General features: G+C 38.3%; 1 protein-coding gene across 5 annotated transcripts in view; it reads left to right on the forward strand.

The window, feature by feature from the left end:
• plppr1 (phospholipid phosphatase related 1) overlaps nt 1-18,048 on the forward strand; it is a 73,510-nt gene that overhangs the window by 32,245 nt on the left and 23,217 nt on the right. For all 5 annotated transcript variants that reach the window (XM_051413415.1, XM_051413419.1, XM_051413418.1 and 2 more), the window contains exon 2: nt 10,926-11,035. In XM_051413415.1, the coding sequence (XP_051269375.1) occupies nt 10,976-11,035 (60 nt within the window). In that variant the 5' untranslated portion in view covers nt 10,926-10,975. The remainder of the gene's footprint in view (nt 1-10,925; nt 11,036-18,048) is intronic.

Genomic DNA, 18,048 nt, shown 5'->3' on the forward strand with positions numbered 1-18,048 from the left:
TTCTGTCTCTTTCTGTTTCTCTGTGTATTTGCTCTATCTGCTGTGAGTCACTGTCCTGTCTGATGCTAAGCTCTGAGGGCAGATAGGAGAGGATAGATGACGTTATTTTATGTTAACACAGTCGTATGTGCGCGTACGTCATCACAGCCTGACATAGTTGAGATGGATATTCTTCTAAAAGATGGTTTAATGGAAGATTGTGACCCTTCCATCCATCCACGGGTGATGTTAACAGACTCCTTAACATTAAACAAGAATGCAGTGCTAATGGAATGAATGTGCATGGGCAGTGATTTGTGAGAAACCCCCATTAATACTGTTTTCTATAGACAAATTAGATTGATTTCCCACAAATAACTTTTAGGAAAGCCACAAGGGAAGCATGAAAACCAGCTATTTATAGCAACAAAGATGCTCCATTGGCAAGAGTGGTAGCCATGGGACTTCTTTCTTCCTGTGTGAGAGAGTAGAGAGTGCTCATTGTTGTGCAGATGAGGAATTAAAAATGAGATCTATATACATTGTTGGCCATGAACCTTTATGATTTCAGGAAGAAGTCAACAATTTATGGTCTATATGGGTTGTATAATAAATGTGAAAAATAACCATTTGGTGACAGCAGGAGAATTTTCAGCATCCAAAAACTCTGATGATTTTTCTGTTGTCAAATAAAAAGGCATCATTGTAGGGTAGGTTTGTGCGCAGGTTGCCATGCTGAGTTGGCATAATTCCCAGCAAAACATGTTTCTTGATATTCATGCAAAAAAATATCTGAAAATAGCCACATTTATACAAAAAGAGATCATGATAATTGTCTCTACGTCAACCTATAGAAAACATCTAAGGCAGTATTACTGTAATATTAATGGGGATTTATACATACAGAGGGAGCTCTGTAAAACAGGTCTGTAAGGTCCAGTCACATTGCGTGTCAGTAAAAGCTGTTCTGCCTCTCTGCAAAAGAGTCTAAAGCTGCCCATGCTGTCATTTTCTCTGTCATTATGCGTAACAATAACAGATGAATCAGACAGTAGTGAATAGTTTGACATTTTGGGAAGTATGCAGATTTGCTCTTCTTGATGAGAGTTAGAGAGATATCTTTCTGTTAAAAATAAAGCTAAAGCCAGCAGCTGGTTATCTTAGCTTAACATAAACATGGGAAATAGGGGGAAACCCTGCCTAGCCTAGCCTGCAGGCTCTGTCCAAAGGGAACAGAATGTAAAGTTCACTAGCAGTTTTATCTCATTTGTTATATGTATGTGCTGCTCGACTATTTCTTGGCAGGGAGCAGAAACGTCCTAGAGGTTCTGCAGGTTCATGGTCTCAAGATGACAGCAAGACTCCAAACAAACAACATATAACGTGTAAAGCTTTAGAGGTGCTGGATTTTCTTAATTTCTGACTGAGCCAGGCTAGCTGCTTCCCTCTGTCTTTGTGCTAAACTAAGCTCACTGGCTGCTGGCTGTAGCTTCATATTTACCCTTCATATTTACCTAAATTTATTTACAGTTATATAAATTTTTGTGTTTTTGCATTCAAGCAGATGCTAAATTAAGTGGAGATTGTTAATTTGAATAACACATACAATAGATATAAATTAGCTATGATGCAAATTACACATTAGGCATAATTGGGCATAATATTAAGTAAACAAATTTCCATGTAGATTATTTTATTGATGCTGCTAATGCTGCAACAAGGCTTTACATGAATAACAACATAGTTTAACAACATAGCACAGGTGAACATTGCACTGAACATTTTAATACATTCGGCCCTTACAATAATTTAATAATAATTAATAATTTTGGACATAATTCAATGTTGCACACTTACTCTGCACATACAGTTGTACATAGTCTATATTTCTATTTCTGCATAGTTATATTTTATATTATATTTTTACATAGTGCTGTTACTTATTATTTATCTAGTTTATACCTTTATACTGCTACTTGTACTGACATTCATTGTGGACAGCAAATAAAGAATTTGATTGTACAGGGAAACATGTTTTCCTTACGTGCACATGACAATATACACTTTGAATCTTGAATCTTGAATCTTACAATAATTATAGAAGTTAATTAGGAGCTAAATTTATCAAACCATTTGAAATATATGCACAGGAAAAAGAATTTCTACTAAATTCAATATTCATTACAGCCATTAGCTACATTAGCTATAATGCCTAATGTAGCAAAAATGCGACAAACCTAAATTTGCAAATAACTTCCACAATTTTTGTCACATGTAGTCTATTCCAATATATCAGCAGTAGAAGCAACCAATACGCTGGTATGTATTTTTATTTTAGCACAATTTACCTCAAATTTGGAAAATTTTCTGAATTTAACTGCCAAAAATTCATGTGCTCTGCCGAGCCGACACTTCCTGTTTCATCAACCGGATGTAGTTCACATTCGACCACTAGATGCGAAAAGTGATTCCAATACAATCCTTGGTATGTGTGGGATATGCATCAACAGGCATTAGTGGGATACATATGCCACCTTGGCTACATCAAGACCAGAAGCGGTTTGAGGCGAATTTGCGACAATAGCCTACAAGGGTTAAGATATGAGCGTGGTATCAATCTGGTCGTATAACTCTCAGCAAGAAAGGGAATTTCCCGAAAAACAAATCTAACCATATCCGTAAGGTCACATTAAAACTGTATATGTATCCTCTAGAGCTGCGATGTAATTTACAAATGAATGTTTTGGTTAACTGCTTAATAAATTATTCTAGTAAAGAAAATAAAATGTCCATCACGGAGCCCACCTCATGGTGACACTATACAAGATAGCTTGCTATGTCCAACCAACAGCCTTAAATGCCACATTCAGTTTACAGTGATTTAAAACAGGGAAAGCAGCAAATCCTCCCGTGGACAAGCTGAAATCAGCGACGTTTGGAGTTTTGCTCGATAGATGAATAAAATATGTGACATTTGAGTCACTTTGACCAGAAACACATTTAGTTTCTTCATGGCCGTAAAGAGGAAAGTCTCAGCTATATGGCGATACCAAAATAATTTTTCTACTCTAAAATTGTATGAGACATGCCCTTCCAAAGGTCGACTGTCACCAAACCTTGTTATTGAGAAAAAGGGCTCTAAAGATAGCAATCAACATTCCGCCATATTCCAAATGAATTGAAAGACATTTATAAACAGTTTATATTCAAATAAATAAACTTACAATTTAAAGTGCTTTACATAATTATAATCAGAGACATTGTATGCTACCACCGGGTCAGCCATGAGTGGAATATCTTCCTCCTCGCCTCCGTCACACTCACTTTCTTCGCCATCACGATTGGAGCCGGCTGGTGTTGGTGGCGCAAAAACCGAGTCAGACTCGGAGGTCGAGCCGCCGCTGTCACTCTCAGCTGCCGGTGCGGTGAAATAGTCCGTAATAAGGTCGATCCAGTTGTTGTCTGAAGTAGCATGTCTTACAGGAATTGAATTTAAAAGTCGAGCAATGTCGTCATCGCGAAAATTCATTTTGTCTAGTCTGTCAATCTGTCAATCTGTTAATCTGTCAATCTGTCTCTGTGTCCGTGTCGGTCTAAACTGACAGTTGACAGATGACGCAGATGACACAAACACGCTAGCCGGTGTTTTGAAATCTGACACCTGTTTCGTTTTATTTATGCTAGCTATATTTATCCTTTGTATTTTACATTAATTTTGACATTGTATTAAAGCATAGACTTTATTTAATTAGAAACATGTAAAAACTGAAAATAGCCCAAAATTGTATTTTCCTGTAAAAATGTGTTTCTACATAAACGGGCCGCTGCGACATCCGACTCATTTTGATGGAACACGTCACATATGGTTAAATAATTTAAATATCAGTTTGCTCTCATAGAGGTCGAAAATAGTTGAAACCGTTATGAGTGGTGCAAGAGCTGTAGAGTTCAATAACCGATGCTCCTCTGTTCAAGTACAGAAGGAGAGAAGGACACGGGGCTGCACCACCACCATGCTGGCAGTGATAACAGAAGGTAATATTTCATTTTTCCATGCCGAGCATTTGACTCCCAGCTCTATCACCAACTCTGTCATTCTGACAGTTTAGCCACATTCAGACAGTCATCACCGTCAGGCAGAACAACCCAGCTGGAGACCAGGAGTTGGTCAGTCAGATGATATTTCTGGGCTCAATATTTCACAGTCCACTCCTGTCGTCTCTGAGAGGACAGCAGTCAGGTCTAGACAAAGTCATCACAGGCTGGCTGAGTGGAGAGGAGATGCTGATGAATCCTGACAAGGCCTGTAGGCGGCTCGTTTGATGAGCTCGCCTCAGGGAAGACGATCTGATCACCTTTCATCTGACTGTAATTAACTAGCTCTTGGAATTGGAAGAAAAATGCTCCTTGGTTATGATCCTTGGAACATCTTTTGAAACTGCGATGTCCCGAGGCTAGAGAAAAAGAGAAATCACGTTAAGACTGTAACTAGGACTGTGACTAGGTCCAATTGTTCAGCGCCGTGACTCCTTTGAGCTGCGAGGCTGTTCTGAGTGAGTGTGAAATAAATGAATGTAGTATAAACTCTCTGACACTGTGCACGGCCCCCTTAAATTTTCTGATTCGAATCATCTGTCACGGAGCCCCCAGTCAAATCATCAAGCTCACAGTCCAACTGTCAAATTGCCATTTTTTGTCTATTCCCTCTGCAGCATTGCCCACAGAACAAAACAAAATAAAAGCTTAGGCTACACAGTTTTTGAGTCTTTCTCAAAACTAGACCACCCGTCCCAAAAGATTTCAAGTTTGTAGCCACTTTGAATAAGATAACTGTTGCTAATAACTAGTTCTACTTTTCAGGCAGTCACTGTTTCTGCTTTTGTTACTACAAAATAAAATGCAACTTGATTATTATCATGTTTTCTTGCATTCAAATTACTGTATGTCGTCATAATAGCCCTCTGTGGTACTAATTCAGTAACTTGAGTAGGAAGAGCGATGTCATCAGTAGTGTAAAAAACCCCAAACACACAATTAGTTGGACATCATTTACATACCTGCAGTTTGGTTCAGTTGGTGTAAACACTGCATTATAATGTATGAACAGATAGGTAACTAATTTATTGGACAGTTTTGGTGACTGTCATCCTGTGCTGCATAGTAGAGAAACAGAATTGCAGTGACAGGTAAGTCATGCAATGCTTCACTGTGCATTATATGTTTATCTGTTACAAATAATTAACTATGAGCATTATCATCATGAATCCAAGTGGACCTTGTATATGTCATTGGTTTGTCTTTGCTATATGTTTCACCGACTTTATAAGGGGGAGGGACTGACAAAATACATGGAGCAAGCACAATCACAGCACACTCTGTTTTACCTCTGTAACACTTTGTTGATCAGGGGAAATCTGTAGTTCCGTCAATATGTTGCTGTTGTTTGCTGGGCTATCTGGTGGCCTAGTGGTTAAGGTGCATACTGTATACTTTGATCGCAACATCCACAGTTCAGTTTGCTAACACATATTGCTTCCTTGACAGTTCCCATGATCAGCAGTTGAATGTAATAGTAGTTTAGCTTTTTAATTCAACATTTTGCTTCTACTACAACACAATCCTGTCACCAGTCCGATTGGAAACAGATCCAGACCCACCTTTTTAGGTGATTTCTGTCCAGTTTTTTTGTCTGTGCAAGAGTTTGATTGACAGCTTTCACTCCTAAACAAACTCGTGCAAATGAGCAAACACATCAAAGTTAGTCTGATGGGTATATGTCCATTTTTTAACAGTTTTCTGAAACTACAGATTGTAAACGTGTAAAACTTCAAAATACAGTTACTTAGTGTGACTGATTCTGCTTTTAAATATATTTCTTCGTTCTTTTTTGGACTTTTTTTTAAAATTTCCAAATACTACAATTGCAGGTGTTTGTCTTGTGATATAGCGTGTATCATAGGCTGCACATAATCATTGTTGTGGTAAAACTATGGCATTCAGTGAGGCCCACCCTTGGGGTCAAGTAAATTATAGTTAATGTGCACCACTTATAATCTAATCTGCAGTCTTAATATGTTGCTCATTACCACTGTGTGTATAGGGAACAGTGCTGTAGATTACAGAAAAACTCCAATCAACTTTTACTCGGAGATAAAAATCACAGTTGGCGACATGAACTGTTTCCATTTGAATGGCTTGATAAAATCGTGGTTCAGTGGAGAAAGCTTCAGAAATTATGAATAATTTAATTCATGTTAGTGGTTGTAGAGAAGATTAAAGAAATGCCACATATCTTTGAGTATCAGAAGTATGACAGTGTAAATGTGATTAGTGTGGTCATTTCATTTTGGGGTCTTTTTTTTACTACATTACAAGCATGACTACTCAATTTCCTCTCTGTAGTTGATGCTTCCCTACCTGCCTTAATCTGAAAAGTCACTGAGTCACTGGAGGCTGATATCACAGTGTTAATGTGCACTGAGACGGATGGCATGAATGTCTAGCAGTAGTGTTTTTTATATGGATTTATGGATGGTTTGACTTTACAGGTGGGTGCTCGCTGTTCAGAGTTTTGGTGAACTGTGAGACCATCCATCAACTGGAACACTTAAGTTCAACTTCACCTGACAGCGGTCCGCCCTGCTGAAGTGTCCTTGAACGGCAGAGTGGGGTCTCTATTAGCTCTGTAGTTGACGCTGATTTGATGTTTGCACTGATCTTCCTATATCAATATAAATTACAACATTTTATTTTGAGGGTTAATAAGGTTAAGTGTTAATTCTGCAGCTTTATCACAAGTCACACATGCACAGGCGTTAAAATTTTCAGTGCCACATGGTAGGTTGGCAGGTCATTGTGCTGCCTTGTGTTTCATATACAGACATTAGAACGACTTTTTTTTGCTGAACCTTTTATCCCAGTGGGTGAAGAGCTTCAAGACTGACTGATGGTCAGATTGTTTCCATCTAATATCGGGTTGATTAGCCTGGATTGAGTGTTAAATGAGATGGGACAGGCACTTAGTTACTGATTAGACCTGCCAGCATCACTGTCTGTCCGTGTCTAATGACTGATTGGGATGAGAGTACTTACTAGTGTCTTCCTCCGTTAGTGGAACTTCATGTGAGGTCTTCAGTAGCAGAAGGAGCTTTGCAGTCTGTGCTTATGATACATGACATGTTAAGGAAATCTCTGTGGGCTTTCGAGGAAACATAAAAATCTTGAATATATAGACAACTTAAGGCAAAGCTCAGGCAAAGTTAACCTTCCCCTTCCAAGCCCAAAGGAGAATCTACGGTGGCTGTGAAACGCTTGAACGCATTTAGAGCGAATGTTGGGTTTGTCGGTTCTGCGTTACCATAGAAATATGGCAGCTCAACATGGCAGACTCTATGGAAGGCAAAAACTAGAAATGGGAAAACAGCTACTCCATGAAACAACTAAAACCTGTCAGGTTCTAATGTGTTACTTTGTGACTTTTAGTGGAGCTTGGAGGTGGATTTTGTTACCTTCAGACACGTGGACAGAATGGCTGTAACCTTATATTTTTATGAAAACGTATGACAGTGGTATCAATCTTACCCAAACCCTAGCCTGAATCCTCATATAACTTTCAGCAAGAAGTGTTTTTCCCGAAATGTCTAACTATTGCTTTAAAACTAATTCTTGACTAGTGTGTGCTAATGAAGTAGTAATTTAGGTGTAAGTGCCAATTGCAGCAAGATTGTACAAGATTTGTTGCCAGAATACCACAATTTTATCCTTTTAACTGATGTATTTGTAGCAAGTATTCCTGCATCCTTATTACCATATAATAATATTAAAACATGTGAAAGATTGACAGTAAATGATTGCTGACTCACTCTACATCAATTTGAAAATGGGTTATTGTCAATTTTGGAACATTCAAACATTTATTCTCTTTTATCTTGTGGCAAATATCTTGAGTCAATTTTGTTGTTTTCTGGAAAAAACACTGGGTTGATTTTGCTGTAATCTTTCAAAACACCCAGAAAAGCCAATGCAGAAAACCTTAACATCTATTACAGTTATTCATATCCATCATCAAAACATTTCAGACACACATACACAGTAGCTTGAATAAAGTTTGAAAGCAAAAAGTGATGGAGCTAACTGTTAAGAATGGCCCAAGATAACATGTTGGTGGAGATGTTTTTGAAATGCAGAACCAAGATCGAGGTAAGAAAGATTACGTTAGGCTATAAGGAAGACAGTGATAAATAGAAATGATCTATTATCTATTATCTACTGAAATTACTTGTTAGCTAGCTTAGGTCCACTACTTGACAAACAAAATCAAACTGCTTGCCTAATTGTGCTATGATCAATAGATTTATGTATAAGTTGTCATTATTATCATGCGCTGATTTTATATAGCGATCAGTTAACGGTGTGAGTGGTTCAAATGTAAGTTAATGCCATTTGCTTTGGCAGGAACTCATGTTATTATGCAGATACCTTAACTTCCAAAAAAGGGTCAAAGGTCAAGTTTGACCTCAGTGTTTTTTTTGTGGATAAATAACTTCATTGAAAACACAAATAATTGACACATTTCTAATATTCTGCGGCATCCATTTAGCTGGACAACAGGGCAGTATATATCTGACTGATGTACAGATTCTTTAGTTTGACTTTGTTGCTGAAACTTTATCTTGACTTTCTTACACTAGATTCATTCATAGATTCATAGACGGAAGTTACTTACCAGACAAATGTTGAGAAAAACTAATCAAAGTAAAAGTACAGTATCAGTAGGCTATATACTTTCAGTAAAAATAACCTACCCACATGTTTCTAAAAGGGTAAATGTGGCCATTAATGAGGTTCTATTTATATTTTCCATATTTACACTGATATCGCCTTTGAGCTCTGTGAGATTCTGACTGCTGCTGTCATCCTTGTTATCAGTCCGACTCTTTTGTCCGGGATTTTTGTTGAATCTTGTGCTGCTTTGTTCAGATAAGAACATTTTATCACAAAAAAAACCTCCATACTAAAAGCCATTTTTGAATGTTAACTGCTATCCGGTAATGTGAATTTACATATAAAATACGACAAACACAGTAATCTCTTCGACATTTGAGCAGAAATATGGTATCTTGATATTGAACTGAGACTTAATCGTCTCTCTAGTGGTTAAAATGAACAGCCAGCGTTCAATGACAATTCATTATTTAGTACAAAAAGAAGCATGGTTAAAAAAAAAATTAAATTAGGTATTTGGAACACTCCACTGCTCCTTTTCTCTCCAACTTGGCTCCCCAACAAACCTCCTCCTCTCCACACTCCTCTCCACAGTCTCTGCCTTTCATTATTCAGAATTGCACAGTATGAAAGAGAGACAGAGCTCAAATAAGACACAATGTTACTCCTTAATGGAGAATTAAGTACGATTACAGTCCTGTAAAACATATTTATGTGCATTAAATATCTGCAGGGGGTCATAGCTTTATTAAATAATACCAATAAGTTAACAATTAGGCTACTACAGCAGATACTGGAATTTCTGGCTTTTCAGTACCACTTTTAATACCCACCTAATCTACACCCACTGCAATATACCTCCCACTTACACTGTCAGCCCTCAGCAACTGAAAACAATGCTACGAGTGAGTGACAAGCAATTTCAGACTCGTCTCCGGCCAGAAAAGCAAATATGACGGCAGTTTTACTTTACTCTTATTCACTACGTATTTTCTAATTGATTCCCGCTCTCACTAACAAGCTCACTATACTCCTTGGGGAAAGTGCATGTTATTGTTTGTGACAATTAGAAGCTATAATGAAATGCAGTAAAAGATGAGGAAAGAAGGAAGCAGAGCCAGATACTTTGTTTGAGTGCGGGAGATCAGTTCTCTCTGTGTGGTTGCTAACAACCAGAGAGTAGTAACATAATAGGAAAGTCCATTTTGTGTGCATTTGCATTTTGAGACCATCTGAATTCAGTTTTGTTCTTGCATTAAAAAGTCTATATTTGTATATAGCATGTATATAGATGTATGTATGTATATACAGTATGTATATGTATCTATATATGTCCTCAAAGCCTGGATCTGCCCCAACCCTGCCCCTTTCAATCCGATCCCTGCTCCTCTTGCAGGTGGTGAGACCGATGAGTCCTGGTTGCTCTTTCAGGTGAATGCAGTCCAGCTACAGGAAGTGTAGTGTGATTAATCCGTTAAACTCAAACAATTTGAAAACGTTGCCTCTGGGAATTTATGGTGGGCATTTATTACAATTAGTTGACATTTTAAAGACTAAAACATTAATTGACTAATCAAAAAAAGTAAACAAGTATGACAGTGATTGTTAGTTGCAGCCCTTACAGAAGAGCCTCCAGGTTCCACTACCAGGCTTGGCTGTGGCAACCATTAAGGGAACCTCCAGCCCACCGCTCTTTGGCTGACTGACTGGGAGGAGACCCAAGGGTAGACCTAGGACACAATGCTGGGAATGAATCTTCTAGCTGCTCTGGGAGTTCCTGGAATCCCCCAGAGGAAATTTGCAAAAGAAAAAGGTCATTTGAGCTGTTCTGCTTGTCCTTTTCCGCTCAAATATGGATGGAGGATGACAGACTATAGGCTAGAGCTGCTTTTCAAACTCAGCTTCTCAAATGTAGCGATTTTGACAGACATGATCCTTTGCTCATTTGTTGCTTTCTCATAGCACAGCTACCTCACCTCATCTACTATTCTGTCTTTATTATTTTATATAGACATGAGAAAGTCCAATTAAGTATCATCAAGCCTTTGAAATGTTATAATCTGTGATAGCAATACACTTTTGAGCTGTAGGTGATGGGTTCTCATCAATATTTCCCTGAGTACTCCTGCAGTAATAACATATATGTGGTGTAATAGGTAGAAATGTCATCAGTGCATTTCTGTTATCACATTGTGAACTCTTTTATGTTCCCATCTTTGCAGAGTGAGCAGCTGTGAATCCTGAGAGGAGAAGTCTCCCAACAGGAGACAAGATGGCGTCCAACAACACCCTGCGCAGCTACTCCATCATCCCATGTTTCATCTTTGTAGAGGTGAGAGGCTCTGTGTGTGTGTGTGTGTGTGTGTGTGTGTGTGTGTGTGTGTGTGTGTGTGTGTGTGTGTGTGTGTGTGTGTGTGTGTGTGTGTGCTGCACAAATTCAAATGATTATCTGTGCTTCTGTGCAAAGTGTAAAATTCATGCATATGTGAATTTGGAGAATGCACATGATGAGTTTGTGTGTGTGTGTGTGTGAGAGAGAGTGACAATTTAACCATTAGCAAATGACCCCTTCTGGTAAATTATACACAGTTAACCAGAGCGTTAAGTGTTGTGAGTGGAAAGCTGAATGTGTGTGTGTGTGTGTGTGTGTGTGTGTGTGTGTGTGTGTGTGTGTGTGTGTGTGTGAACAATTGTGCTGCTCCTCCATATTTAATTACCATGTCAGCTGAAAGTCCTTAATCAGAGAGATGTCTCAGGACGCCTTGCATTACTCTCCCCTCTCTCTCTTCCTCTTTCACACTCTCACACACACACGCTTCACTGAGGAAATAACAGTCTCAGATGAGTTTACTCTCTGTCTCTGCCTCTCCTTTTATCTCATGCCTTCTTCTTCACTGACCTTTTGTGAGATTTTCTGTGACAACCTTCCATCATAAGTCTCTTAAATTAATATAACTGTCTGCTGTGCTGGTGTATGTCCTCCAAGACAAGTGACATGTGATTATTTTATATCATCGCTTCCCATTTGATTTGGGATCCTCTACCTTGCTGCTTTTAGAACAGCCTCATGGCATATTGTCTATTTTTTGCTGTAGTACTTGTTATGTAAGAATCACACTATTGTTCTGCTCGTCTTTTCACATCAGTGACATTAACTCAACACACTCCCAGTTATTGTCAGATATCAATATACATTATTGATATTTGACTACCGGACCTTTATGTCGTTGAACAAGGAGAGAGGAGCAAAAATCTGCCTCCGGTTGTGAGATTATTTCTATTCTAATTTGCAAAACGTTCTGTTTAGACACATTCAAAGCTTAACTTTGCACTTGAGCTCTGCAACACCTCTCTCCCCATCTGGAATAACAGGCAGATGGGTCAGGGAAATGAGTTTTGAAAGATTGCACGTTTATGAGCTGAGAGGCACTTAACCCTCCTGCATGCCAGGTTGACTCGACATGAATGGTACATGTCGCTTATTTGTGTTGTGAAAAAGTCAGACATATATGCTGTGATTGCCGTATTAGAAATCCAATTTGTGTCAATTAATATGTCACTTCTACTCCCACGCAGCCAGACATGAACTATCATATGAGAAATCTCCCTGTACAGCAAAAACATATTGGATACAGACAAATTTCAAGCACCATCCTCCTTTTAAAATGTTTTTTTTGAATTGTGACACATGATTAGTCATCACAAAGTCCTTCAGCTTCTGTAGAAAGTCCTTCTGTTGGACAACCTGTCATCATTGTACAGCAATTCGCTCGTTTACAGCTTTCAAGTATCTTGGCTGGAACTCAGTGTGACATGCTCAGTTGGACATTGCTAATCATGGCTGTGCAATTTGTTTAATTAGGATGTGTAACTAGAGGGGAGCTAATAGGTAACTAAATATTACTTTGGTGACAACATCCCCAGATCAGCATCTAGGTGGCTCAGTCTGAGCTCTATATTCAGCAGTACATACACAGCAGTGCTGCAAATATGGAAGAATTTTGGCAGACCTTATCAGTGCTGTTTCTTACAAGCTGGTCTAGGTATGGTAGCTTCCTGTTCTGAAAAAAAACAACATGATTTCATGAGGAATTGAGTTTGGTTTGAAATATGAACAGCAATGTGTTATTTGGCCTTAAAGTTGAAATAACCATCCTTTGAGTTTCCTAACCATCTTCTTCTCATTTGGATTTAGCATTTTCTCTAATAATAAATGTGACACTGAGTCAGTATGAGCTCTCAGACTGTGAAATGTCTTTGTTGTTTCTGAAGAAACCATCATATTTAGATGATCAGTTTTATTCCAGACTTCCTGTAGAATATTACCAACTTTAGCTTGTTCTCATCTGTCGGAGACATCACTGTTACCATAGCAACATTTGCATCTTCAAAGTAGTTCATCGCTGGTAACTAAACTAGAGTGAAACCAATCAGCAGGCAGCTGTTATTGGTTATTGATGAATCTCCACCAGGAGATGAGAGAATTAAAATCATTACAAGTTCCAGTAATGGCTGCTATATTAGTTAATCATGTCAGTTCGTATCACTGCGGAAGATGAGGGAAAGGGAAACGTTTAGAGTGTCGTTAACAATTTTATGAGATTTGAAAATTGCTCCCCCTTAAATAAAGATTATGAGTGCAGCTTTATACCCTTGCATTTTTCACACCCTCATTTTTTATATCTACTTGAATCTGTTGTTATGAGTTCAAGATTTGAACTGCAAACTGACAGGTTCACTTCAAATCTGTTTTTAAAGGGACTCATGGAGTTCAGTTTACTCATCAACACAGTGTCATTCAGCCTCTGACAGTTGTATAAGGTCCTCTGTGTCTCTTTAGGGACCTTTTTGAAAGTAACCCAGACGACGTCATCAGGGTTATCGATGCTCCGGCTTGGAGACTACAAGGTTTTAGCAGAAAGCCAGAGGGTTTACCAGACAGGGAAGATCTACTGATTCTGTTGAGTTGCATTGTGGGATATGTAAGATCTAGTGTTTTTGCTGGCTTAACCCATTCTTGAGATTCAAATTCAGGATTTCTCAGCCTCTGCTGTTTCGATTTGGACCACTCTTTCTCCTATTTGTCTCTTACAAATCTATCATCTTTATGGGAGTGCAATACTAAATAACACGAGTGCAACTTTATTATGGTTGAAATTAGGATTAATAACAGTATTTTTTATTGGCATTTATATCCCAATATGTATATAGGTACAAGCACATGTAATGATGGTAATTATGAAATGGATGTTCAATTCAATAAACAGTGTTCTACTCTACATCAGACAAAACTATTGAAATGTGTAATGCAATCCATTCAATTGCTCATTTAAGTCATTTTAATCACCAAAGTGATTGTAATCATTGATTTGTACAGCAAGTTTGTAAAATAATAGCGCAATATAATACCATTGAAAGTCCATTAATGATAATGTAGCAATGACACCCAGCCCTGTGCTGTTAAAGTTCAAAATGACTCCACAAAAGTTGATTTTAAAACACTCTTATCTTTTAACTTTCATGATCTATATGACAAGAACATGCAAACACAAGACAGTGAAATTGTACATCACAATCTAAAATCAAAATCCCAAAAATGTATCACATCATGTATATTTTCTCCATGTTGCAGCAGAGCATAGGCAGAGTGTTCCCGAGAGAGACACAGCCCATTGAGTAGCGAGCTTTCTTTAATTTTCATTACTCTGTTTTCACTTACTTCTTCTTCACAGGCAGCTCCCAAAGGCCTCCTATCCATCTCCCTGTCTCTCCCTGCCCGTCCCTGTTTTCTCTTTCTCTCCCTCTTTGATGTCTCTGTCACATCCTCACAGCCTCGTTTCTCTCTCACCCCTCCTCTCTCTGCAGAACCTGCTTCCTCCCTCTATCTCTTCCCATTTCTCATGGTGTCACAGAAGCTCTTCCTTCCCTTCACCTTCCTTATCCTCCTCTCTTTCGCTCCATCTTGTTGTGCCTCGCAATTTCTTTCTTCTCTCTTTATTTTTTTTGCCCTCTTTCTCTTACTCACCTCGCCTGTCATGAACGGAGCAAGGCAGAGGGACAGTAGTGCCGTCACATGACTGAAACAAAGCATCCTGATTGGAGCAGCTTTGCTGTGTAGTTCAGCGCCAGGGGCAGTGTGACAAGAGGGATGGTTATTTATGGTGATTTGTTTATGTAGTCATGTAACTTGTTGCTTTTCCTCCCTCCGTTACTGTAATATCAAGATGATCATTTGTTGATGCCGTCTTCTATTACTGTGGGAGTGACTATGAAAAGGAAAAACAGACTATGCGATGAAAGGGAATAAAAATAAGTACAGGATGAGAGGACTGGGATGGAGTTCAACAGGAAGATGGGACACAATGGAGGCGAATGAAAGATGAGATGGGGAGGATGAAGAAAATGCAAGAGGGGGAAGGAAGTGAAAGGTTGCAAAAATCATGAGATATTAATTAAAAAGGCAGAGCTGTAGAGGTGAGCAGTGAAGAATGAGGAGAGAACAGATATATCCTGTACCTCCCCCCGGAAGAGATTATGTAATACACAGAGCCCCATGCTTTGAATAATATAACTAGGACCACCTAGACTTTTCAGGTTTTGTGTACAAAAACCTGGCTGCATCCACTGTTAGCGAGGGCCTAGTAAAGTCTTTTCAAAACATCACCTGCACCAGGCTTGAAGGAAATGAACCAATCTCTCGACAATCGTTTGTGAAAATTCCCATTGTCCACCTTAGAGGTAATTTCTTTCTTTTATCGTGCTCAATCTCCTCTACCAGTATGATGCAATAATCTTCCAGGCTGTCATTATTTCAAAAAACAAAATACCCATCCCCACAGGGAACCGATCGTTTCTGAGGTTGCTCCGTCTCTCTGTCTTAAATGCACTGACGCAATATGATTTTAACTTGGGGGATTCTAAAGAGGGGGCTTTTATCTGGGGAATTGCATGGTAAGTTTAGTTTTGGAACGGCACACAGCCTAATTAAACATGCCTGCAATCTGCGACGCCTGCAGCTTGAGATTTGGACTCAAAGCTGAGGAGAGGACAGGTAGATTGTTATTTATGTGTCGTACAGTGGTTATTTTGTTTTAATCTGTTACCCCCACACTCATTAAAGAAATCTCATAAAAAAAAAAAAAAATAGTGTTGTTGTTTTCGTGTCAGGACCCACAAGATGTCGTTAAAATCTAATTTGAAACCACCTGTCACCTGAATTATTTCATTATTGTTGTGTAAATATTCAACTGGTATGAATATGTGTGTGGCCTTGTGTCCCACTGGAGGACAAAGAGTAGCTAACAACCACGGAATATTACGAGCAGCTGTGTGCCTCAAAATAGCAATCGACCCACTTTAGAACAACATTATTATTATTATTATTATTATTATTATTATTAAGCTGCTGACTAAAAATATACAAAATATATACAAAAGAACAATTTAAAACTATGGATTTGCTTAATTTTCCAATGTGCTCTGTGGCTGCAATCTGCGTGGGTTTAGCTCCTGATTTACTAAGGCAGCAGAAGGAGAGTGCATACTGTAGGCCTAGTTCAGCAGTGGGATTTCTATGACTGTGCCAAGTTTAGAAAATATATAATAATGCATTGCTTTGACTCCACATTTATGTTGACCGAAAGTTTATTACTCATAAAAGTATAATATTACTATTGTAGGTATTGTAGGACTTATATATTATTGATCTAGTAGAAGACAAGTAACCTTTAAGGAAAGTGAAAAATAGAATAAGAGGCACAAAATACACAAACCGCCGCAAGCTGTGATGAGAAAATGGAGAGAGGGTGTGGGTGGAGCTGCAGCGCAGAGTGCAGCAGGTGGAGGTGGAGATGGTGTTGATACAGCTGAAGTAAATGCTGTTGCAGCCTTAGGGATCTTCCAATGTCACTGTCATGGTCAAATTTACATTTGTATGAACATAAAAACCCATACCCAGCCCACACTCTGTAATATAATATATTAATCACTTATGTACCTTAATAATTATCGCTTTGTCTTTCTTTCTAAGAATCTGATTTAGTTGTGGCTCTATTTGTTTATTTATTTTCACATAACAAATTCAGAGTAGCTCTCTGGATATTTTTGTGGCGCGACTATGAGATCCCATTTGTGCTTTGTTTACACCTGCTTTTCAAAGGCGGATATTCTTCCCTAAATATATTATCAACTTTGATTGACATGTCTATTCATATTTGTTTTGCGATGTGTATGAAATAAGTTGAGAATTCTACCTTAAAAATACTTAATAAATTGAAACTGTAACTGTGACTTCAGACTGGTGCGCCTGCTTTATAAATCCTCAGCATGTGTGGCAGAATGCACACATCTAGGCCTGAAAAACAGACACAAAAGTCCTAGAAATCTGATTAGATGACCCCTTCTTGAAACCCCAAATTGCACAAGCTGCTGTACTTCACATATTAATGAGTCTGGATTAAGAGATGAATGTCTTGGTTATAGCTGTGATTTTTCATTTAAAGCCATTTAATCCAGTGGTATGCACTTTCTTTTCAGTAAAGACTGTAAAATACACATTTTATGTCTTGCTTTGGGGCTCAGACAAAAATTGAACAGCTGACTATTCATCATTATATAGTTTTTTGAATCCTTTGTAGAAAAAAAAGAACTGAGTAGCTGTCTTCTGTGTCACACGTTTGACAACAGTAGTGTAATATCACAGTCTAAATCCGGGCAAGCCAGGCATGCCCATTTATGTCAGTCTTTTTTTTGCCCGTCTACTAACACAACATGACAGTCAAATGAAAATCTAGGACTTGGTGCTGGATTTATATAACATTTTCCTGGTTGTTTTCATAGTGTGAGGGAGGAGAGGCAGGTTGCGACTGACAGTCAAAAGATTTTGGAGTGAAGGAGACGAAAAAGAGACGAGATTGGGAGGGTTGCAGAAGAGGAGTGATGGGTAAAAATTCAATTAGGTTTGGATTTTTTATTATGATGAAATTGGCTGTGTAGAAAGTGATTACAAACATATAACAAAGTAATATCACAAGTGGATCCAAAAAGCAAACACAAATTTCACTCATATGACTTAAATTATACAATTTATAACTGAGTTAAAGTGAGATTACAGTGTTACTTTTTTTTAACACTGGCCAATGTGAATGTGAAAACATAGTTTAACATAGTCAGTGGACTGAGACAGTACTCGTAGTTATATAACCATTTCTATCCAGGGTTTGCTACCATTCTATGCCACTGGTCACACCAGACCAGGATAGCAAAACATTGAGTGTATTAACTTATTTCTTCTTTCAAGAGTTACATTTCCTTGCATTAAAACTGGATTCATTCATATTTCTGGAA

The sequence above is a fragment of the Dicentrarchus labrax genome, unplaced genomic scaffold (assembly GCF_905237075.1).
Source record: "Dicentrarchus labrax unplaced genomic scaffold, dlabrax2021, whole genome shotgun sequence".
NCBI lineage: Eukaryota > Metazoa > Chordata > Actinopteri > Moronidae > Dicentrarchus > Dicentrarchus labrax.